At 44.5% G+C, this 24825-nt stretch overlaps 1 protein-coding gene across 1 annotated transcript in view; it reads right to left on the bottom strand.

Moving 5' to 3' along the window:
- Nucleotides 1-24825, bottom strand: part of CACNA1E (calcium voltage-gated channel subunit alpha1 E) — a 659107-nt gene that overhangs the window by 145953 nt on the left and 488329 nt on the right. Inside the window, exon 13 of the mRNA XM_081485817.1 lies at nt 11708-11811. Within this exon, the coding sequence (XP_081341943.1) occupies nt 11708-11811 (104 nt within the window). The remainder of the gene's footprint in view (nt 1-11707; nt 11812-24825) is intronic.

Here is a 24825-nt window from a genome sequence, read left to right on the forward strand (position 1 = left end):
AGACGATAACGAGCTTTCAATAAAAGTTAACTCTTTTCTTTAGCATTATTATTATTAATGACATAACAAAATTGCATAATCTTATGATGAGTAAAGCTTCCCTGATGGTTCAGTCGGTAAAGAATCCACCTGCAAAGCAAGAGACCTGGGTTCAATTCCATGGGTTGGGAACATCCCCTGGAGGAGGCCATGGCAACCCACTTCAGTATTCTTGCCTGGAGAATCCCCATGGATAGAGGAGCCTGGCAGGCTGCAGTCCATGGGGTCGCAACGAGTCGGACATGACTGAGCAACTAAGCACAGCACAGCACATACTGAGTGGTAGATTCTAACGGACAGGAGCATAGTGTGACAGGAGCATATGAAAGAAAGATTTTAGTCCTAACTGCAGAATGGGAGGAGGGGTATGGATCTAGAAGGATCTCATGAAGGAAGTCAAAGCTGAAATAGGCCCTGAGGGAGGATCAGGAATTCAATAAGAAAAGCTAACAGGGCAGGGTTCATTCCTGACCACAGGAGTAGAGAGCATTGCTAAGAAACTGCAAGAAGTATAGTGTTCAAGGTGATGGCCACGTGCAGAGGCACAGGAGTATAACACAGTGGTCTGTCATTACTGCTTCCTCTAGGGAACAGGCTGCGGTGGATGGTCAGCCCTCAGTGACATCTGAAAACATCCAAGTTCATGCTCCGTAGCGCAACTAGGTAAGTAAAAATGACTCTTTCCCAGCCCCAACTATTGAGGTATAAACCAAGATTTGGAGGGAAGAATTCTGCCACTCAGAGCTAACACTGATTAAATATTTACTATCTCCCAGGTACTAAACACTTAGCATGAATGATCAGGTTATTTTCCCCAACAATCCAACATGGTGGATTCTAAAGTCCTCGTTTGCAATTGGGTAACTGAGGGTATAAAAATGGGTAGCTACTTGCCTAAGGTCACGCAGATGACAAGTGATGGACGTGGGATTCACACCCACGTACACAGTACAGAGTCTGCATGCTACTACTAAGCTATCCCCCTTGTGCAGAGGAGTTAAGTACTCTGGACAGGGAGCCAGAGGACTAGGTTCTAGTCAACATCTATCCCTAAATAGCTGCGAATGACTTGAGGAAGCTGCTTCACTCTCTGGTCTGGGTTTCCCAGTTATAATATGAACAGCAGGAATAAACTACACTCATAGTCCCTTCTGCCTCAAATAATTTTTATCACACTGAAAGATATGACTCTGACAATTGATACACAAAACAGCATCTTGGGAAAATGCGGATTCTTTCCACAACCTCTCATACTTTATACTGTGTATAAAGCACTAGGTGTGCAACTAAGCATAGGACACATAGTTCCCTGCATTATCCAGCAGGTCCCTGTTGAAAGTGAAAGTTGCTCAGTCGTGTGTGACTCTGCGACCCCATGGACTATACAGTCCACGGAATTCTCCAGGCCAGAATACTGGAGTGGGCTGCCTTTCCCTCCTCCAGGGGATATTTCCAACCCAGGGATTGAACCCAGGTCTCCCACCTTGCAGGCAGATTCTTTACCAGCTGAGCCACAAGGGAAGCCCAAGATTACTCAAGTGGGTAGCCTATACCTTCTCCAGGGGATCCTCCCGACCCAGGAATCAAACCAGGATCTCCTGCACCGCAGGTGGATTCTTTACCAACTGTGCTATGAGGGAAGCCCCAGGTCCCTGTTGGTTATCTATTTTACAAACAGTAGTGTGTATATGTTTGGAGAAGGAAATGGCAACCCACTTCAGTATTCTTGCCTGGAGAATTTCATGGAAAGAGGAGCCTGGCGGGCTTCAGTCCATGGGGTTGCAAAGCGTCGGACACGACTGAGTGACTAATACACACAGTGTGTATATGGTAATTCCAGCCTCCTAATTTATCCCTTCCATAACCCCTATTTTCCCATTTTAACCTTGTTTATTTTCTGTCTGCAAGTCTCTTTCATTCTGAATTTAGCCACTAGGTAGCTAGGGAGAACATAGGATAAAGAGGTTGGGGGGAAAGAGTCAATATTATACAATAACCTGTAAGGGAAAAAAATCTGGAAAAGTCTAGTCTATGTGTATGTGTGTGTCCACATACATAACTGAATCGCTATGCTGTATACCTGAAACTTACATGATACTGTACATCAACTATATTTCAACAAAAAAATTTAAAAAAAAGAAAGAAAGAAATCTAGGGGCTTTCCTGGTGGCTCAGTGGTAAAGAATCCGCCTACCAATGCAGAAAACACAGGTTCAATTCCTGATCTGGGAACATCCCACATGCCAAGGAACATCAAACCCAGGCACCATTAACTATTAGGCCTGTGCTCTAGAGCCTGGGAGCTGCAACTACAGAGCCCACGTGCCACAACTATTGCTCTGGGTTGTTCTAGAGCCTGTGCCCTGCAACAAGAGAGGCCATCACAGAGGCCGTTGCAATGAGAAGCCCACGCACTGCAACTAGGGTAGCTCCAGCTAACCACAACTAGAGAAAAGCCCACGCAGCAACAAAGACCCAAGTACAACCAGAAAAAGAAGAAAGATACTAGAAGCAGTCCGAGAGACTTCCTTCTTATTTCCACCCCCAGTACACTCAGACACACTCATACAGTCACCAAGTCATGCAGATCCCATCCCCCCAACATCTCCTGGATCCGGTCCACCTTCTCCATCATTACTCCACTGCACTCTCTGCTGCCTCACTGTTTCACTGCTTCTTTCTTCAGTTGTCACTCCCAAGATGCCTGTCTCCAATCTCACTCCTCCAGGGCAATCACTTTCAAATGCAAGCTGGTTGTCTTCCTCGCCTAAAGCTTGAGAACCATCCCCGCACCATGAGCTCCAGGGGTCAGCTCGGAACTCAAGTTTAGCTTAGCCCATAGGAAGAGCCCTTCACGATGAGCCTCTCGCCTCTAGTTTCACCTCCTCTATGTCCCTCTCGACGGACTTCACTACAGAGTCTCAGAACAGCCTCTTACACGTTCCTGACAGCCATCCTGATGGAAAGCTCTTCTCCCTTTTTCTGGTTAGCCATTACTCATTCTTCAAAGAGTGTATCAGTCTCACCTTCTTCAAGTGGCCCTGCCTGCTCCTTGCCCCCATCTAATATAAATGTTCACCCTGTGCTATCTCTCTTCATAGACTACAAGCTCCTTGAGGACAGCAGCTCTCTGTCATTGTTCGATCTCATTCCCAGCCCCGAGCAGCAAGAGACGTGGAGCAAGCACCCAGGAACTGCTTGCTGAGTTTCTCCCAGTGATTCCAGGGTCAGAATCCTGGCAGAAGAATTACCCTGTGGTTCATGCACAGGCTCATCTTAGCCAGTCTCCTTTGATGTCAGCTTGCCTCTGGAACATGACACACAGGCCAAACTAATACCCACCAACTCCTCAGGTGAGCAGTTGTGTGCTCATCTGGACCACTGAACTGGACAAGAATAACTTCTTTCCTAAGACCACCCGCTATTCCTATCGCAAGTCAGGCCTGAGAAATACTTAGGTGCCAACTCCTAACATACAGAGAGAAGCAATGGCAGGTGACTCAGGAGATCCAAGGTAGATACTGAAGATACATTCTTTAGCCTCTTTCTTGTGGATAGGACCTAGGTCCTATTCACCTTTGTACCCTCAACAATGCCTCACAAGATAGTAGGTGCCCAAAATACATGACATATGAATCAAACTTTTGATAGGGCCAGAATTCTGGATCTATTGAATTTAGATACCATTACATGTTTTCCTTAACTAATCTACAATATCTTTATTTTATTCATCTTTGTAATCTCAGTGTCTGAGATTTCCTTCTGGAGAAGGAAATGGCAACCCACTCCAGTACTCTTGCCTGGAAAATCCCATGGACTGAGGAGCCGGGCAGGCTACAGTACATGGGGTCGCAAAAAGTCAGACATGACCGAGATACTTCACTTCACTTTAATCTCAGTGTCTAGCACAGTGTCTTAAGCGTAGTAGCCATACAATCAGCTTTTGTTGAATTGCCCTGAACTGGTCAAAGCTATCCAGCAAACGAGTTGGTAGCAAGACAGACCTCACTGGTTATCTGGCGACAGTTATCTCGCCAGTAACAAGAGCCACTCCACTCACTCAAGAGATGCAACCAAAAGAATCCCTCCTCTTATATAGAGAGTCCACCACTTCCCATCAGACCTGAGGGTAAAAGAACCTGGACAGTGGGTCTTGGCATCTTCTATCTTGTATGTCAGTCAGTTCAGTCGCTCAGTTGTGTCTAACTCTTTGTGACCCCATGGACTGCAGCACGTCCAGCTTCCCTGTCCATCATCAACTACTGGAACCTACTCAAACTCATGTCCATTGCACTGGTGATGTCATCCAACCATCTCATCCTCTGTCATCCCCTTTTCCTCCTGCCTTCAATCTTTCCCAGCATCAGAGTCTTTTCCAATGAATCAGTTCTTCGCATCAGGTGGCCAAAGTATTGGAGTTTCATCTTCAGCATCAGTTCTTCCAATGAATATTCAGGACTGATTTCCTTTAGGATTGACTGGTTAGATCTCCTTGCAGTCCAAAGGACTTTGTACATACAAGGGACTTTGTATGTACCAGGTCACATTGTGTATGTGAAGACCAATGTGTGTGAATAAGTACGTGCTTCAATGTATGGACAGCTTAAAACTGGCACCAACATCTGCATGGTCAGGATGATATTCTAGGTTAACCATTGGCTGGCTTTCTCTAGTTATGCCATGTTGGGAGCCCATATTCCTGGATATGGGCCACGTGGTGTAGGTGTATCAGAACAAGTCTCTAACCACAGGTGGGAAATTACAACCTCTGACCACACCTCTGCCAGTAACTAGTTGGGGCTCAGAACCTCTAAACCCTCTTCTTTCTATCTGTAAATAAATAGAATATCTACCTACTGCACATAGCTGTTACAAGGAACAAATAAGAGCACAGAAGCAAAGGTGCTCTGAAAGCGATGCCATACTTTATACACACGCTCCCTGTATATGCGTGTGTCAGCAGTTCCTGGCTTGGCTGTCCCTGCCCTGGTTTGGAAACAGCACGATGGCTCCCCCAAGACTCTCTCCCTCTCTCCAGAAATGCTGGGAGCAGAGGGCAGAGGTGATGGGATAAGAGTCACTTTCCGTTTGCAGGAGCCTTCTGCCCTGTCACCCCTGACTGCACCTCAGGATGTGCTTCTGCAGCCCTGGTTTGTTTCCATGGCGACAGGAAGCTCTGCTTCTCTTCAAGCCTAAGCTAATGGTTTTCATCAAATCCCATTTCCTCTGAGACGAGTAAAAACGCAACAAAGCTTCTATCCACAGTTCCTGTTTAAATACACTGAGACTCTCAAACATACCTCCGAGCCCTCTACCCACCAGGCCCGTGCCTCTAGGATGGGTGCCACCGTCACTTTCACACCTGGTGGGCCATGAGCACTCAAGTGGGCTACCTGTCCTCCCTTACTGGACTCTTATCATTTGCCCAACAGGGTCTCCTCCTTCCAAAGCTCTTTTTCTGCTTTAGGAAGCCTTGGGGCCTAACATTAAACTGCCTGGAGGTCACGGGGAACATGTGTCCAGAGATAAAACCTTCAGAGCTTCTCCCTGGTTTATACATGCAACTCCCAACCAAACCCTTACTTCCAAGCAGAACACCTACATCCCCATTCAGGGGCATGTGAGAACCAGACAAAGCAAGAGAGAGAACCCACACCCCCACCACCCTGTACACAGAACTAGCTGCTGCTGAACCATCTGCAGGCACACCAGGGAAACCACATAGGTGCTGAGCATCAGAAGGAGAAAAAGAAACCAGGACAGAACTATTCCAGCTCCAGCCCATAAGGCCCCTATTGTTAACACTCTCTTAAATGTCAGAATTTCTTACATCAGCTGTTCCCAGCTGCTGCTGTCACTTCCCAACCTTCTCCAGGAGTGCTAAGGAGGCATGTGCCATGCTACTTCTGTTTCATCTCCCAACCTGAGGAGGTCACCTTCCGGTCAGAGAGGAGCTCATAGTCTCACAGTGAGCTCGAGCCCAGTATCATAGGCTGCTACTTGGATGATAGCCACCCGAACCTAACAGTGAGAGAAAATGATCATCAGTGGTATCAGAGGGTGTAAGAGCTGACAGCTACTCCATGTCATACCTAGGCCTCGGCCCGGAAGAGGGATATCGCTATCCCATTTCACAGGGGAGGAAGCAGGCCCAGAGTAACTTGTCCAAATGCACAACACTAATAAGCAGCAGGGTTAGGATTTCACCCATGGAAGAAAAAACCGTGACAAACCTAGACCACATATTTAAAAGCAGAGACATCACTTTGCTGACAAAGGTCCACAGAGTCAAAGCTATGGTTTTTCCAGTAGTCATGGATGTGAGAGTTGGACCATAAAGAAGGCTGAGCACCAAAGAACTGATGCTTTCAAACTGCAGTGGTGGAGACGACTCCTTAGAGTCCCTTGGACAGCAAGGGAGATCAAACCAGTCAATCCTAAAGGAAATCAACCCTGAATATTCATTGCAAGGACTGAGGCTGAAGCTCCAATACTCTGGCCACCTGATTCAAAGAGCTAACTCACTGGAAAAGACCTTGATGCTGGGAAAGGTTGAGGGCAGGAGGAGAAGGGGATGACAGAGGGTGAGATGGTTGGATGGCATCATTGACTCAATGGACATGAGTTTGAGCAAACTCCATGAGATGGTGAAGGACAGGGAAGCCTGTCATGCTGCAGTCCATGGGGCTGCTGAGTCGGACATGACTTAGTGACTAAACAACATGACTGTCAGATGCCATAGCTCCCACTTCTCCCAACCTACCATGAATTCAAAGAGGCAATTCCAAACTAGAGCTAGTACATCAGAGCAGACACAGTCAGACACAGGATTGTCTTTCAGTGCCAGTGTTCTGTCCCTTTCCAGCTGTTAAGACACATTGTCAGCCCATACTGGAACTTTATCTGGAACATCACTGACTTGTTATTCAAAAGTGAGAATCTGACTTGAATTTTTCCAACTAAAACATGGACACACTTAGGAAATAAGTAAGGACAAAATATAGCAAATAAGATGATACAAATGGGAGATTATCCCCTCAGTAGAAACACAAGAAGAAAGAAGTCTGCGGTCAGACCCATCCTGGGCAGCCATTGAGATACAGCAGTTGAGTTGCAGCTACAGCATATGTGGAGACAATTACCTATTGAGCATAAAGGATGTCAATGAATGCTCACTGAATGAGCACCTACTTAAGAAAGCTAAGATGTGACTACTTAAGAGAGTCACATCTGTGACTCTCCATTCCAGACACACACTATGAAGAACTCCCTCACACTGTCTCCTGTTTTTCCTTCATAACGGTTTCACAAGTCACCCAAGGCTCTCAGAACTACAGAGTTGGCTAATACGTCATAGTTTCCTCTTAATTTTCCTGCATCTGGTCTCCCCCTAGGCCAATCCTCTTCCTGGGGAAGAGAGATTGGTCTCTTCCTCAGGTCAATGTCTTATACACACCTTTTGTTCTATACTTTTTGTGTGTGTGTGATCATTATAAAATTTAATTTCTATTTTTCTCAAAGTTATGCATGTTGTGCTTTAAAGTCAAATATTTTTTAAAGCTTATAGTGAAAAAACAGCAGCTCACTACCTCACCCCTTCTCACCCCTGAATCGGACTCCCCATAGGCAACCACTTGTAATTCTTTTACCTGCTTCTTCTAGTATTCATTTCCAATTTTCTAAGTATTATACTTATACAATTGCTATTTCTTAATCTTTCAGTTTTAGGTATTGCTTAAGGACTTTCTCACTGTGGAACCCAAGATTTTAGTCTCTGACATTCCCTTCTCCTCCCCCTACTTATTCTCTCCTATGCTCTCAAGGCAATCATAGCACCATAGGGGCTATCTCAAAATCCAGTGTGAACAATGCACATCTGACTGACAGTTGAGCTGCATGGAGTACCTACTTTGCTTCTATCCCTTTGGTGATAACACTTCTGTATTCTGTGGAATTCATTGCTTAGATTGATGTATGTGTGTGCAAATACATACAAATATTTATATATTCATATATATAGTTTTGAAAAAAACATTAAACTCTTCTAACTATACTAATACACATTGGGAATTATTAATTCCATTTTTTCTTAAAGATATCATTTTTAGAGCCTTCTGTCATCCTACTCAAGTCTGAACTTGGTGTTCCCTGACTTTCGGACAGTTAGCATCCTAGACTTCCTTTCATCATCATCCTGGAAATTTTTCTTCCTTTCTAATGAATCTCTTGTTTCCATGAGTCGCATGTCCTTCTCTTTCCTCAGTGAATTCCTTATTTTTAGTGACTCGCATTCTCCAGTAACTTCTTCAGAAAGAGTGTCTCAAAATATTGCAATTTCATCCTCACAAATAATTGCTATTTTGGCTAGGTATGGAATTCTATCTTGGAAATTTTTTTCCTTCAGCAAGTTTTAGGAGGTTTTCTATTGGTTCCTAACTTTCAATATCATTGAGAAGTCCAAAGCCATCCTAACTCCATATTCTTTATAGATAAAATTCATCCCCTTACTAATCACCAGAAGCTTACAGAATATTATCTTACTCAAATGCTCTGAAATGTCATGATTTATCTTGGTGTGGTCTTTTCTCTTTCATTGTGTTGAGTGATCAGTGGGCATTTTTCTTATTAATTCATCTGTTCTCAGTTATCTCCATACCCACCTCTCATTTCCTTGCCATATAAATAACCATTACATTATACTCAGTGTATACTTTTTAATGAATTTTTACAAACTGTGTACATTTTTTATGTATGTGGATGATACCATACTGTTTCCTTCTTGTTTTCACTAAACTCTGCTTTCAGTGTGTGTATGGTCTTTGTAGCTCCTAATTGCCACGTACTATGTCATGGTCTGCATCCAAGAGACAGTTAGCTACTCTCTTAGTTATGGATACCCAGATTTTCACTAAGTCTGCACTATAAAAAACTAATGATAGAAAAAATATCTTTGCACACGTACCAACAGATCTTTTAAATTTGATGATGTGAGCTTACTAGTTCTAAGAACATTTTTGGTATTTTTCTTTGTTAATTTCTTTCTATCCATTTCCCTATTTTCTTCATGGAATTTTTATTAGTTCAGTGTTGAAACAAACCTCTGATTTTCTTATTTTTCTTCTACTTTCTGTGTGATTTCAACTTTATAGTCCTACCATTTACTGTTTATTACATTTTTATACTTTTCACATTAATTCATTGTACATTAATATAAATTTTACATTAGTTAATTTCCAAAAGCTCTTAACTGCTAAGTGTTCTTTTTCATAGAAATCTGCTATCTTGTGGATAAAATAATTTCTCTTCATTCTCTGCTGATATCAATTATGCTTTTAAAAAATTACTTTCTGCTCCCTTCATTATTCATATTCCCTCAAGTTCCTTTTACCTGTTTATTATTTTGATTTGTCTTTCTGTTGGACCTTTTCTTTGAATGCTGATGACTCCTAACTGTGTTCATATTTATGATCAAGGTAAAAAAGGCTTGTTGGAAGCTCCTGTGAATGGCTAGGGCTTATAGAATGGGGGGTGTAGTGGTTTGACTGGTACTTGCCTCTCTCAAAGATGTGTCCACATCCTAATTCCTGGAATCTGTGAATGCTCCCTTATTTGGAAAAAGGTAATGTAATTAAGTTAAGCATCTTGAGATGAAGTGGTCATCCTGGATCATCCAGATAACACTAAATCCAACGACAAGTGTCCTCACAAGAGAGAGAGACAGAAGGAGATTTTAGACAGAAGAGGAGGCAATGCAGCCACAGAGGCAGAGACTGGAGTGATACAGGCACAAGCCAAGGTAAGCCTGGAGTCAACAGAGGCTGGAAGAAGAAGGAGAGAAATTCTCCCCCAGATCCCTTGGAGGTAGCATCACCCTGCCAGATTTTGGCCGTCTAACCTCCAGAACTATGAGACAATTTCTCTCACATTTTTAAACCACCTGATTTGTGATAATTTGCTGGAGTGGCCAAAGGAAACTAATAAGTGAACCTCACCAAAAGTGATGGGTGGGACCACTTTTCTGGTCACCCTCAAATATCAGGATACAGAGGTCTTTTCTCTTCAGGTGGATGGTTTTCCACAGAGGAATGCTGTGAAACCCTCTCCCCCTCCTTCCCCAGACTGCTACAGTTTTGAGAGCCAAGGAGTAGAATTGGGCTGGAAACATGACATCCAGTTTGTGGACTTTCATATAATACTCCTGTTTTCACTACAAGAGATCAACCCCATTCTAATATTAAACTCTGTTTAAACACGGTGGACTGAACCAAGTTGGTCATCTCCTGTGTGTCCACAAACACAAGCTTTTCTGATTCAGCCTTGACAGAGAGGAAGTCTTCTAACTAGGGCAGCTTGGCGGCTGCGTGGGGCAGGCACCTGTGAGCATTGTTTGGTTGAGGGGAGGACATATCTAAATGTTCCTTACAAGGATTTATGAAAAATCTTGTTTTAGGATCCCCCATAACCCAGCTTTACCTGGTGCCTCAATTCCTGACCCTTTCTTGGCTCTCACTTTTTTATTGGCATTCCTCATTGTAGTTAATGGAGCCTCAGCTTTCATGCCACTAGATTAGTTATCATTTACCCTCTGTCTTCAAACGTTTTGTTGGCAACTCTCATTTGTTTTCATAATCTCTCCTATTCTCTCTGTCACCATGTCCTTCTCAAAATTTATTTCCTATGTTTGTTGATGTGCAAGAGATGGCCAACTTGGTTCAATCCACCATGTTTAAACAGAAGCATCACTTTATAAATTTCCATTTCAAGAATGTTTGCCATTCAGACAAGAAATTACGTTCAATTTTGGTCAGAAAATAGAAGACCCTTTATGACCATTTTTGCTCTTCTATTTTCTCCTTTCAATTCCCAAAGTGAAATTTCCACTCAGGTTAAATTAGGTCACATCATAGTCTTCTCACTCTCCATACAAATCCCATTTCTTCATGTTGGCTTATGAGGTGGTGCTCCCCTTTCTAGAATATTCACTCCCATGTATTCTATTTTATTCTCTTACACAATTTGAATCCCAAGCAAAATCCCAATCCTTTGTGAAACCATTCCTGATAATTTCAGATTATATAGATTTGTCCCTTCCCCCAGACAAATGAACTATATCTTATATTAGCCAGTAAACAAACTCTCACTCCCTACCTGTTTCAAGTGTAGGTGTTGTCTTTTCAGCAAAACCTAAGTTTTTTAAGGGCAGAAACCATGCCTTAAACTTTATGTTCTCCTTGCAATGCTTATCATTGCATTGAACATTGAATGTTTGTTAACTGATGTACAGTAATTCAAGCCACAAATATGAAATTTCATGTCCAATACAAGATAGAGTAAGAACCTTTTGAAGATAAAGCCTGTATCTTATTAAACATTATATGCCTAACAACCAGCACAGCATTTGACAAAAATGGTCTCTCTTGAGTGATGGAATGAAAGAATGGATAAATGGACCCTCATTACATATCATGTTCAATGTTGTACCAATCTAAAAATTTTTAATTCCTAAGAATACTAAAGATGATTAAAACGACTGTATTCCCAGCATCTAGAGCAGCTTTTGGCCCAAAGGGGCTGCTCAGTAAATGAGGGCTGCATGAACGAATTTGCCAGAAGTCCAGAGCATTAGTTTATAGTCAGAAAGAAGAGAAGAGAGAAATATCTGGCTTACCCGGAAAGCACTCCCAGGACGAGGTTGAGAACAAAGAAGGATCCAATGATGATGAGGGGGATGAAGTACAGCCAATTCCAGGTGGCTCCTAAGGCATCATTGGTCTGAAAGAAAGAAAAATGGTTCTTTAGTATTATACTTCGTCAAAACCATCTGCCAGGTGAAGGCCTCAATTCCTGCAGCTTCACATGTAGGGTTATGCAACAAGCACAGTGCAATACAGATAAACATTGCCTTGCTTCACTCCTTATTTGATGTGATTGTAGATTAACTCATTCTCCCATGTATACTGCGCAGGGCACCATGTCACCCTCACACAACATCCTGCGTTTGAATGGTCTAATATCCTCACCCAATGGATAACAGTCCAGAAAGGTCAAATATTTTTCTAAGATCACACAAATAATCACTGGTTTTATAGTGTTTGGTCATGTGGGTTCTAAGCCTTTCTACTCTATATTAGGCAAATTCTCAAAAGACAGAGGCAAGGTACATCCATCATTTTAGTCCAGGGATTCTGGTAAAGATCTTGACAGGTTGCTTGGGAGAGATGAGTGTTACCCATGTCCTGCTCAGCTCCTGACCCTGGGCTCTGGCTTCCTTTCTTCCATCACATCATGGTCCAATAGTACATGGCTAGACCAGGCCAGGCCCTGGGAAGGCTATGGAAAAACAAGGAATAAATCTAGATTTGAAAAAGGATCCCTTGTTCTCTCTGTAATGTTAACACATCATGAACTAAAACCTGCATGGAAATCCACATTCTGGATTCTAATACCACAAGTGTGATGCAAGGCCTCTGAATGGTAGGGGTTGAGGGAGGACCATACCACATGGCTCAGACAACTTCCCCCCTCAAAAAAAAAAACAAACAAACAAAAAAATCAACTCTTGGTAGGATTTCTCATTAAGCACCTTGAAACAGTTTTGGAACATTTTGAAAGTCCCATCTAATACTTGGATCTCTCAACTAAGCTTTCCCTTGACTCTCTCCCCCCATGATATCAACCCCAAATCTTCCTAATTAGTCCACTTGAACTACATTTTACATACAGAGGGCTTTGAAATCCCTCCCAATCCCATCCTACTCTCTCACACACAAACTTTAATACTTGTTTGAAATTCAACAGTTTCTGGAAAGATATTTTATTCCCAATTCAATGAAGAAACAAGGCTATCCAAATCAAACGCCATGCTTAAATTTGTACACTCAACTAGCAAAACGAAGATCTGAACTCAGAATTTCTATGGCAAAGTGTTTCTTGTCCCTGATGTACCTTTTTCTCCCTTTCACTTTGCCAACATATTTTGATTCATCATCTTCCTGCTTCCCATGGACTTCTATGACATTCTATCTTGTTTTTCCCCCAAATTATCTTATTTTCCTTCTACTTCCCAATCAAATATGTCAGCCTATAAAATACAGCCTCCCACTGATCACGGCAACTATCATCGCACAATAGATTTTTCCATTAAAAAACAGTTTCTAAGGCAACCTCTTTCACCAAACTTGTCTCTTTGTCTTGCCCCTACACTGTTCAGAGAGGTATGTTTGCAAATGAATCAGAATAAGAGTTAAAAACAAACACCTTCTGAACTAAATGAACAAAAGCAGAGACCTGCCAATTTCAGTATATAAGAGCTAGTGTTTTGGTTCAACAGGTCTAGTGAGACAAATGCAAACAAAGAAGATGCGGGCCAGGCCTTAGAGGAAACCGCTCCTGGTATCAGAAGGAAGATGTAAAAGGACTAGATGCCAAGGCCTACAGGGGGTTTGAATGGACATCAGTTCAATTCAGTTACTCAGTTGTGTCCAACTCTTTGTGACCCCATGGACTGCAGTACGCCAGGCCTCCCTGTCCATCACCAACTCCCGGAGTTTACCCAAACTCATGTCCATTGAGTCAGTGATGCCATCCAACCATCTCATCCTCTGTCATCCCCTTCTCCTCCCACCTTCAATCTTTCCCAGCGTCAGGGTCTTTTCAAATGAGTCAGTTCTTCGCATCAGGTGGCCAAAGTATTGGAGCTTCAGCTTCAACATCAGTCCTTCCAATGAATATTCAGGACTGATTTCCTTTAGAATGGACTGGTTGGATCTCCTTGCAGTCCAAGGGACTCTCAAGAGTCTTCTTCAATACCACAGTTCAAAAGCATCAATTCTTCAGCACTCAGCTTTCTTTATAGTCCAACTCTCATATCCATACATGACTACTGGAAAAACCGTAGCTTTGACTAGATGGTCCTTTGTTGGCAAAGTAATGTCTCTGCTTTTTAATATGCTATCTAGGTTGGTCATAACTTTTCTTCCAAGGAATAAGTGTCTTTTCAACAACTCTGTGGCCTAGACAGTCACCCCCACCCTTAGCACTCTTTGGCAGCAAGAACTCAGTCTGCTCCCAGTACCCTAATCAGGGCTCAAGTGCCAATAAGAATTAGTTGGTGTCAGCAATAGCAATGATGAAATTGTGGCTTTTAAGTTCTCTTTGGTCCCAGGAGTGACTGTGCTATGTCTTGAGGATGGTGAGAGAAATTTCAGTTGGGTGACTATTTGCCAAAGATGTTGCAGAGTGAAGAATAATTCCCCAATTGTGGTCTTCTTATTGCTAGTGATCTGTAAGATGCTCACATGTTCTGAGGAAAGTGAGATTCTGGAATCAAAGAAACTCGGGAAACACAGCAGATTTTATTTTTGCATTAGCCTGTGAGAAGACCCATCCCAAAGAAACAGTATTCAAGTTGTTTCCTCCATCATTTCATATGCTTCCTTGATTACAAACCTCCTTTTCAACAGAAACCTATTAACGTATCAGAAAATACAGCCCGTGAAATACAGGGATAGAAGGACTTCCCTCACAGGCCCAGAGTCTGGGATGTGCGTTCTAACTCTTCTCTAAAATACTCAGTGTGTTGTGAGAATGTTTTGGTTTTGCTTTAACCTACATTAAGGCAAGAGCCTTCACTGTCTGCTCATTTCTGTACCTGGCACCTGACAAAGTGTTGGGCACACATAGGTGCTCAGCCAATCAGTAAATGACCACGATTTGAGTAAAATGATTCTTGGGTTTAAAATATGCCCAAAATAAATTCATTCTGATATTCTCCCCAAGCTTTATCTGAATGCTTTTTTTTAAAAAAGTCATCCACCATGGTATTGGAGCCTGTGGGATGAGAAGAAGAGAAAGGAAAGAGGAGGAGAAAAAGACTATCTGGAGGACCCCGGCATCACGCCCTAGGGGGTTATTAAGGATGACTGACAGCTTAAAAGGTTCTTCTGGAGAAAGCAGCTTGACAGCTCCCCTAGATTATTCACAAACCTTTTAATAGACCTGCTGCACCCTCTCTACACCTTCCTCCTCTCCCTCTGGTTTCCTCTTAGCTCTTCCCCTCCCATCCTTCCTCCCCAGGTAGCCTCACAACCTCACCTCCCGGGCTTGTCGGTGGATCAATGACAGTTCCACTAGGACAAGGGAACAAACCTCAGCAGGAAGTGGGCCAGCTTGGGACTTCACGCCTCCCTCCTCCAAAATGGCAAGGTTCTTTCTGATGCTAATTAGAGTTTCAATCTCTTTCTGATTCATCATTATTACAACCTTAAAATTGTCCAGTGTAGGAGAGACAACTACTGAGATGGAAGAAGAAGAAAGAACTTGACAACTCTGAAGGCAGCAAGTGACCTGACACCATAGGAGGTGGGAGTCAGGAGCACCAAGCAGGAAGTTGCCAGTTCAGCTCCAGAGTTGGGACTGTGCTCCCTCTCGGGGTGGGCATGCGTGTCTGTGACACAGCAGGCGATGGGAGAGCGGAGGGGCTGCCTACGTGAGAGGAAGCATCTCCCCTTCCCTTCTCTGTCCCCGCTACCCACCTCCCCTCACCTGCCCAGCTTCTGTGATCCCAAGCACCTTGGATGTGGGAGCATCACACTTCATTCTCTCAACCGATTCTTCCCTCAGGGACAGGAACAGTCATGCTAAGTACTCCGTGCAAGACTGAGGGAACGGAGACCCACAGCTTTCCCAATACAGTCCAGTGATTTCTGGCTCCAGGAGAATTCTCACGGTGGAAGCTTCCCTGCCCAGCCCAGTACTGTGGAGAAGCTAAAGTCTAAACCAGGCCCTCCTTGCAAAGAACGCTTTACAGTGCATTCCAGCCCCCTCCTTCCCCACCATTCATGGAACACCTACTCTGTGGCAGGCAGTACCCGAAGAGAGCTTTTCTTCGGAGCAGTGTCCTCTTATTTAAGATGCTGAGTCTCCTCCCACTGACCCAGTCAAGCCCCTAGACTCGATAGGCTGGCTGTCCTCCACCTCTCTCACCTCCCGATTCCCTGAGTCACACACACACACACACACATGTGCAGGGCGGGGGTGATGACAGAGAAAGCAATGGGGGTGGCGGCCCACCTGCGCAGGGAGTGCTCAGCGGGTAGCAGGCCTGACACGGTGGGAATGTGTTCCTCTGGGAACCTGCCTGACTGGGGGTGGTGAGCCCACCCACTCCCTGGGTAAACAGGCACACGTGGCAATTATCCCATTAATCTCTGGGTGATGGGGGAGATGGTGGAAGGCAGGGGTGGGAGGGGCTGGATTGGGGGAAAGATGGGGATGGGGATGGCAGGAGGGTCCCATGGTTTTCCTGGTGCAAGGCTGAAGGCAGGGCTAGCCTCCAGAGTTGGAAGCAGGTCTCTATCAGGGTTCCACAGGGCTCTGTGGAAAACAGGCTGAAGAGACTCCTCTTGGATGTCCACGCCTTTCACAGAGAAGCTTCCACCAGGGAGGCTGAATGACATATGGCTACAGAATTGGGAGGTTGATGAGTTGGGACTGGGAAAATATGAGGGTTATTTCAGGGGAAAAAATGGTCCTTTTGGGGGGAAAAAAAGTCTCTTGGATACACCTACTTCCCAGGTTGGAGGCGCCAGCAGGCAAACCCCAACCTGGCCCCCAGCAGGGTTTCTTGGCCAGTGCGTCACTAGTATCTTGGGCTGGATGATTCAAGCTGAGTTGGGAGGAGGAGGCTGTCCTGTTCACTGCATTTGCAGGATCCCTGGTTTCTATCTATTAGATGCCAACAGCATTTTTCCCAGTTGTGACAACACAGAGTGGCTCCAGAACTGCCAAACATCCCAGGGGGGCAAAAATGGCTTGCTATTGAGAACTACTGGCTTAGAGACTCTTGTCTCCAAGACAGCTTTGGAATTACCAACTGAACTCAAGTCAAGGGATGGCTGGAGCAGCAGTCCTGGGCTGTCAAAGAGGCCAGGTCATTCATCTCAGCAAAAACATCCATCCAAGGGGACTTCCCTGGTGGTCCAGTGGTGAAGACGCCACACTTCCACTGCATGGAGCACAAGTTCGATCCCTTGTCAGGGAACTAAGATCTTGTGTGCCACGTGAAGAGGCCAAAAAAAAAAAAAAAAAAAAGTCCAAGGCCTCTGCTGACTACTCCAGGGAGAGAAAATTCAGAGGGCAAGAGTGGAGTAAAGGAAAGGGGCAGAGACCAAAGACAATTCCACAATTCCACCTTCCTTGATGGTATGATACCTGGGCACCCAGCATTGCCCAGCTTGCTGGCCTCCCCTGGGCCCACACTTCATTCCAGCACCAAGTAAAACCTCCTTTTCATCCCAAGAGACTTGAAGTCCACGTCTCAGTGCCAAAAGTCATATTTTGTACGACAAATGTGTGGACCATGTATTAATACTAGGCAACAGATATTCTCCTAGATACTGGGGATAAATGATGGACAGAACAGTCCCAGGTCCTGGTCCATATGAAGTAGTATAATGGGGAGACCCTCATTAAATAAGTGAGCTCACACAGCCTGTTCGACTTTAAACTGAGGGGAGGGTGATGAAGAACCATACTGGGAGCTGACCTGTAGATACGTCTGATCTGGTTCAGGAAGTCAGCAAAGGATTTGCTGAAGCTTTCAGAGTAAAGTGTCACATGCATGAGTCTAAGAAATCTTGGTACTAGCAGCAGAGGTTAGAGAGGCAGAGGAAAGGTTTATCATGGAGGGGAAAGGGAGAGGAGGAAAAGGTTTAAATTAAGAAGTGCTCACAGTCATAAAAAACAAGCTTATGCTTACCAAAGGGGAAATGGGGATAGTGGGATAAATTAGAAGCTTGAGATTACCATATACACGTTACTATATATAAAATAATATATCAAATAGATAACTGACAGGGACCTACTGTATACCAAAGGGAACTCTATTCAATGTTTTGTGATAACCTGTAAGGGAAAAGAATGGATAGATGTGTGTGTGTGTGTGTGTGTGTGTGCGTGTGTGTGTGTGTGCGCGCGCGCGCGTGCACATGTGCGTCTAACCGAACTGCCGTGCCGTGCACTTGAAACTAACATGTTGTAAATCAGCTACACTTCAATTTAAAAAAAAAAAAAGATTAAGAAGTGCCAAGAGGTAGGGGACACACGAGAAGAAAAATGAGGGCAGGGAACGCTGACACCGAACTCCTGCCTCTTTGCAGTAGCAGCCCCCAGGCACCTGGGTGGATGTTGTACTGAAACATTCATAAATCATAAGGGCACCACCCTTAGTGGATTTTTTCAAAGTGTACATAACTGTGCAGCCAGCATCCAGATAAAACCAGGCTTCCCTCACATCCTTTCCCAGGAACCATCTCCTTCTCCTCAGATGTAACGTTCTCCTGACTTCTATGCCCATCAATTACGCTGGCCTAATTAAGAAATCACATCTCACATTTCTCTCAATGTCCTGAGCCATCCATATTCCCTCACTGCTCAGGGACGTACATTCGGAAGAACCTCTCCCTGTTGAGCTCTCACTGGCCTGGATGTGGCAGAGTCTGTGCCATCCCAATGGTTTCCTTTAGAGCAGGTGGACCAGTCCCCCCAGCAGCTCTGAGTTTTGGCTGCTAATGGCTCACACCTGATTCCTCCTGAGAAGTCAGCCCCCGGCTGACAGACCCTCCTCATCTGGGAGTTTATGCCTATCCCTGGGGGCCATGACCTAGAACCAACAGCTCACTGATGTGGGGGTGTCGCGGGCCCAGCTCCTTCCCCTCTGCGTGGGACAGCCTCCGTGGTGCGGTTCACTCTGGAGCTGCCTTGGGGATCAGACTCAAACTAAAACGTGCACAACCATATCTCTGTCTAGTATTTTCTCCTGACCTATTCAACTTTCCTCCTATCAGTTCAGGCTTCCCCTGCAAGCAGCCCGTCAGTAAATCATTGCCATAAAAATCTCTGTCCCAGAGACAGTTTATAGGGAATCTGATTTAAGGCATTAAATCGTTTTCTCACCAGGGTTTGACCAACCTCACAAAGCAGTAACACTCTGCCCCTGAGCCACCCAGATGGATAGTAGATGATGTTTCTAAAGGCAGAGCCACTGCCCTTTGACCACAGTCACATTTTAGGGAAAGGAGGTACGATGTACAGCGTATCCTATGACCACTAAGCAAGTTAAGGCCTGTGGACCACATGTACCAGGAATAGTAGCCACCATCTAAGTAGATTACAGGAACACACTATCCAATTCATCATTTGGTAGAGGAGGAAACTAACTAAGGTCTGGACAAGCAAAGTAACAGGGCCACAATCTAGAGCCACACGGGGTCAACTTCTTGAGGACGCTTTATTGTCCATTATCTCACTTGGTCTCTTAATAGCAATTCTACCCACTCTATCACCACCTTCTAGGGCAGAGAGACAATAAAGAAGAAAGCCAACGCTAGGGTCTGGCAGCCAGAAGATAAGAGCTGTATCTCTCAGACCCCAGGCAAGAAAGCAGGGTTGGGGGAGCAGGTGGAAAGAGTGAGGACAGAGAGCCTGAATGAAACACAGCCACCTGCTGCCACCCAGAAGGGAGGCGGAACCTGTCAGTCCTGGAGGCAAAGCATTACATTATGTCTCAGACCCCTGACTGTATTTAATAAATATGCTAAGTCTCCCCACACAAACAAGCTCCAAAGGCAGCATCTGGCTTAGCCAGGGGCCTGAGATAAGTAATCAAGGCTTTCCACGCATTCTGGTCCTTTTCAGTCCCCCAAATTTGATGGCCAGCGGCCACTTTCTTCTCTTGCCTGGACTGCCAGCAACTGTCACTGAGGATTCGGCAGTGCCTTAGCCCACATGCAAAAGTACCTCCAGGGGGACTTCCTACTGGGCATTTCACCATTTACTTTTCCCCTTCTCTGACCAGTGGAAAAACAGAGCAGGACCAGCGGGCCCAGGAGGAGAGCCAGAAAAATCTGCTCTCCCACCCGTGTTCACAGGCAGCAGCATGATGTCATCAAGGCCACCCTCGGGAGCTCTGCTTAGTATCACCGACCAGCAAGCACCGCCCCACCCTGGATGTGGGTCGCGATAACCACTGGGGCTGGGCAGACAGGTATGGACGTATCTGTGAAAATCCATCCACACGCCTGGGAAGAGGACGCAAGTAAATGTCAAAGTGAGAGAGGATGAGCAGTGCTGCATCTGACCAGGAAGGCTGCCATGACCTTGTCCACGCAAGTGAGCGCCTTGACACCCACACAGCTCGGGACCCAGCTGTGCTGAAGAACTCTTTGGTAAATCCTAACGATTCCAATATCATTGTTATGTGAGGTTTGTTGTCTCCTCCCTTTCTGATCACTGGCCCAAAAGCCCAAAATGGAGATAACAGATCTGTTCAAGACCTGGTACTGTTGAAGCCGGGATTGGGTTCCACAGGGGCTCAATATTCTATTCTACTTGTGTGTATGCATGAAATTTTCTATAATAAAGAGTTTTTAGATTTTCCCCAAATAAAACTGTATAGGTTATTTATATGGTTCAGGGTCATATGTGGGTTTTTAGAGAATCCTTTGTGGCAAAACACTGAAAAATGGTAACAGTGATGGTAACTGGGCAGGGGTAGAAATTGGTGATTTTATTTAAAAATATTTTTATCCTTTTCTATACTTTGCAGCTTTTCTGCAGTAACTAGTGGGTTTTGCTTTGTTTTCATGGTCAGAGAAAACATAAAGAGAACTGTAGGGAAACAGCCAGAGAGAGGGGAAGGTCCTCCTGCCAGACAACTGCAGCAGGGTGCTGGGGAGGTCAGCTTCCCTGGGGTCACTGGGAGCTGGACAGTTGACCACACAGTGAGCCATCCAGGCTGAGATGCTGCTCACGTCTGGGAAAAGGTGAGTATGCTGTTCTGATGCTGCCATATGTATGTTGGCCAAGTCAGCCACTCAGAGAGGAAATGAACAAGGATACTTCCGGGACTTCCCTGGTGGTCCAGTGGTTAAGACTCTTGAGCTTCCAATGCAGGGGGTACAGGGTTTGATCCCTGGTTGGGAAGCTAAGATCCCACATGCTGCAGCACAGCCAAAAATAAATAAATAAATAAAGAGGTTGTTTCTTATGAACAACACACATTCTAACACACATCATTCAACACACATTTCTAACACACATCACCCTTCTACCCAGTCTACATGGCTGGTTGACCAGAGACTGAATGTATTCTTGCAAGAAACTCAAGCACCAGAAAGAGCTCAGACAACGAGAGAAGACATGAGTCTCAGCAGACCCTTCCTTTAAGGTCCAGGGACAAAGGGTGCATGAGGCTTGACAGATCCTCTGCGTTGTAAGAGTTTTGTGTAGTTTAGAAAGACTATACTGATGACACAGGGCAACAGGTCTTCAACCAGTCCCTGGCTGGTTCTCTGCTCTATCCCACAGTCCTCAGAGGTCAGTCCTTCTGGTTACGATCATTTGCTGCATTTCCATGAGTCCCCTGTCCCCTCCAGTTAAACATCTCTATTTCCCATTTGTCTAACATGAATTCTGTACCTTTCACCATCTTGAAGTTTAGAAGGAAGAACAGTATCTTGTACAAGCCCCTTACTTTATGAATGAAGAACCAAAGATCAAAAAGCTGATTTCTGAAAGATACTCCCTAGTTGATTACAGAAGCAGAGCTAGGACTTCTGACCCCCAGGATACCTGGCACAGTCCTTCTATTCTCTCCCACATCATTTCATATTGAGATTAAATATATGGTCCTACTCCCTCTGATCATTTGTATGTAGTTAATCTAGCCTCCTGCTCTCCCTTGGAAGCTACCTGAAGTTGGGCACCATGATGATGTCTTGCTTCTGAAGGTTCAGAGAATGGAGCTATGAACATGGCTATCAGATTTCACGAAGAAAGGAGTGAGGCTGGATATGTCCTGGAAGGCATCCTGGGGCTGTGCCTTCACCCAGACTTGAAGTAGGACAAGGATGTAGACTGGCCCATCAGTGGAGGAAGACAGTCCAAAAGAGGGAAACAAGTGGGAATGATGAGGCCGCGAAGAGTAGTCATGGGGAGCAGCGAGTAAAGCAAGATGAACAGGAGCAGGTCCAGGCTTCCCTGGCAGACCAGTGGTTAAGAATCCATCTCACAAAGCAGGGGACACAGGTTCAATCCCTGGTCCAGGAAGATCTCACATGCTGTGGGGCAACTAAGCCTGTGCTCCACAACAAGAGGAGACGCCGCAATGAGAAGCCCACGCACCACAATGAGATGTGGCCCTTACTCACTGAAACTAGAGAAAAGCCCGAGTGTAACAATGAAGACTCAGCATGGCCAAAAATAAGTAAATAAATAATTTTTTTTTTTAAAAAGGAGCAGATCCTGGAAGACCCTGAATGGGGGTGTAAATATTTAGATTTGCTCACTACCCTAGAGCTCTTCCTTCCACCTTCCCTCTCTTCCAAGCCATGCGTTCCCTCACACTAAGCCCGCTCAGTCTCCAGAAGGATTCCCTGAAGCACATCACTCTACTTCTCTCTAGAATTCCCCAGCACTTAGGTGCACCCCGTAGCAGCATGCATATTCATTCAACATTTTTGAGTGTGTACTCTGCACATGATGAATGAGAAAGGAAAATAGTCCTTGAGGGCACTGGTATCCATAAGGAGGCTAAGTCATGAGTATAAATGCCTATAATTGAAAACAGGGCATTAAGTGCTGCACTTGGGTTTTATTTGTACTTGTTTACAGACCCTCTTTATATGTGTCCTGTCTCTCTCACATATTAGTCCTCCCTTTCCATTAGGGTTGACTGGTTCTTAGCGACAGAACCGCATCCTTTATCCACTCTACTAATGCCTACAAACAAAGAGATTCTCAGTAACGCTATTAACTAGCAGATTTTAACACTACTACCATTCTTCTACCTTTCAGGCCTATGTGAGTTTCCTTTTCTGGAAATAAATATATCACCTGTAAAATGGCATCTCTGTTGACACATAGCAAGTACACTTAGCTAACTCAAATATTCAGTATAGCACATAAGAGCAGACACTCAAGAAAAGAGCTTCAAACATAATCATTTTTCGTGGCTTTCATTCCCTCCATAATGCCTTCTGAACAGATAAATTAATTTATCACCCAACATCCATGTTTTAATTAATGACTGCGTGTCAAACACTATGTAAAGCTGGTAAGCCCAGCTGGTTCCCTGAAGAAGCCCCAGGCCAGTTAGTTTCATTTATTTTGTGGCCACAGGAACCACTCTTAGTCCTTGGTAAGAACGGCTTGAAAGCAAGGTACCATAGCTTTGATGTCTTTGTATCTTCTGCCTTTAAGACATAGCTCTTAAAAACATGCTCAATGGGTCTGCACTGGTGCTGGTAATGGGGATAATGAAATGTTCAGTCCCATGATTTATTTATCGTGGGATAAATATGCCTATTTCTCACCCGAGGGTCTGAGAGTATCTAGGTGAGGTTCTTAAGTCTGGTCCATCCTGCTGGATCAGAGTTTCTCCAAGAATGCTTGGCTGAACACGGGCCCAAAACATCACTCCACTAACCTCCCATGCCCATTGGCAGAGCCCGGCTCAGCCTGAGTCCCCAGCGCTGATCACTTCCACTTGTGAGCAGCTTTGTCCACTCACCCCAGCGTTAGACAAATGTTATTTTCTGTGTGCCATGACGTGAAAAAGAATAGGAATCACTGTGCCAGACACCATCTGTCAGGGACACTGAGGAGGGAATTCCTCACTTGAGTAGGTGCCTACATCAGACAACAGATGTGGGGTCCCTTCCCACTCAGACCCAGATTCCTCACTGTGGTTCTCCTCTATCTCATGGACTTGAATTCTCTGGTCTTTTCCCCGAAACCTTCCCTTTTCTCATCTTTTGATTTCTACTACCTTGTTCACTCTGCTGCTTCCCTCCTAGACACTCTTCTTGGTGGTTCTTCTTCTTTCCTCAAAGATACACAGGGTGCATTCCAACTGAGCATCCCTATTGGCTTGGGGGAGTAACAAGGTTGAAACAGAATACAGATAATAAAGTAGTAATGTTCTTAGCTTCCCCAATCTTGTAACCACTGGGAAATAAAAAATCTCTTTTGGTCTTTACCATTCTTTGCACAACTTTCATTGCTGTTCATTAGGGTGGAATGTACAGAAATCAACCATGTTAGGTGACTCATACAAGACTGCATATGAGCTGTTGGATGGCAAATCCAACATGGACCCAATCAAACCTATTTCTGGAGGTACTAACCGTACACCAAGAAGACCTGATTAAAACATTTTTATCTCCACATTTTCCTGTGACTTATACCCTAAGGCTCCAATGTAATTGAGAAGGAAAAAGAATCAAGGCTTCCATTCATTAAGCATCTAGTCTACACTGAACACTGAACCAGGTGCATACCAACCATGTGTAAGAGAGCTGCAACTGTAATTTCATGTGTTAGAAACAAAACAATAAAATCCAGGCTCAGAAAACCTGAGGACTTGCCCAAGGCCCCATCGTCAGTATATTATAGAACCAAAATCCAAACCCATGTTTGACTTCCTCTTAAGACATGACATGGTGTTGCCTCTTGTATGGTGGGGGAAGGGGAGAGAAAAAGAGAAATAAAAAATTTTGTTTTAACATGGAACATATCAGAACAAAGTTATGAATGCAGGTATTTACAACAGCAGTGCCAGCAAAAAAAAAATAGTTTCTCATCAATTGCATATTGAAATCCTATCTGAATATTATATTGTTTCCATACCTTTGAAAAACACCTTAATGCAATGATTTCTTCTCTGCTCTGGATGTCTGATAAGGTTGGAAGACTGTCAGAGAGAGTTCCCTGGCTAGTAGTGCAACA

The sequence above is a fragment of the Giraffa tippelskirchi genome, chromosome 5, assembly GCF_054371585.1.
Source record: "Giraffa tippelskirchi isolate mGirTip1 chromosome 5, T2T-mGirTip1v1.2.pri, whole genome shotgun sequence".
NCBI classification, from domain to species: Eukaryota; Metazoa; Chordata; class Mammalia; order Artiodactyla; family Giraffidae; genus Giraffa; species Giraffa tippelskirchi.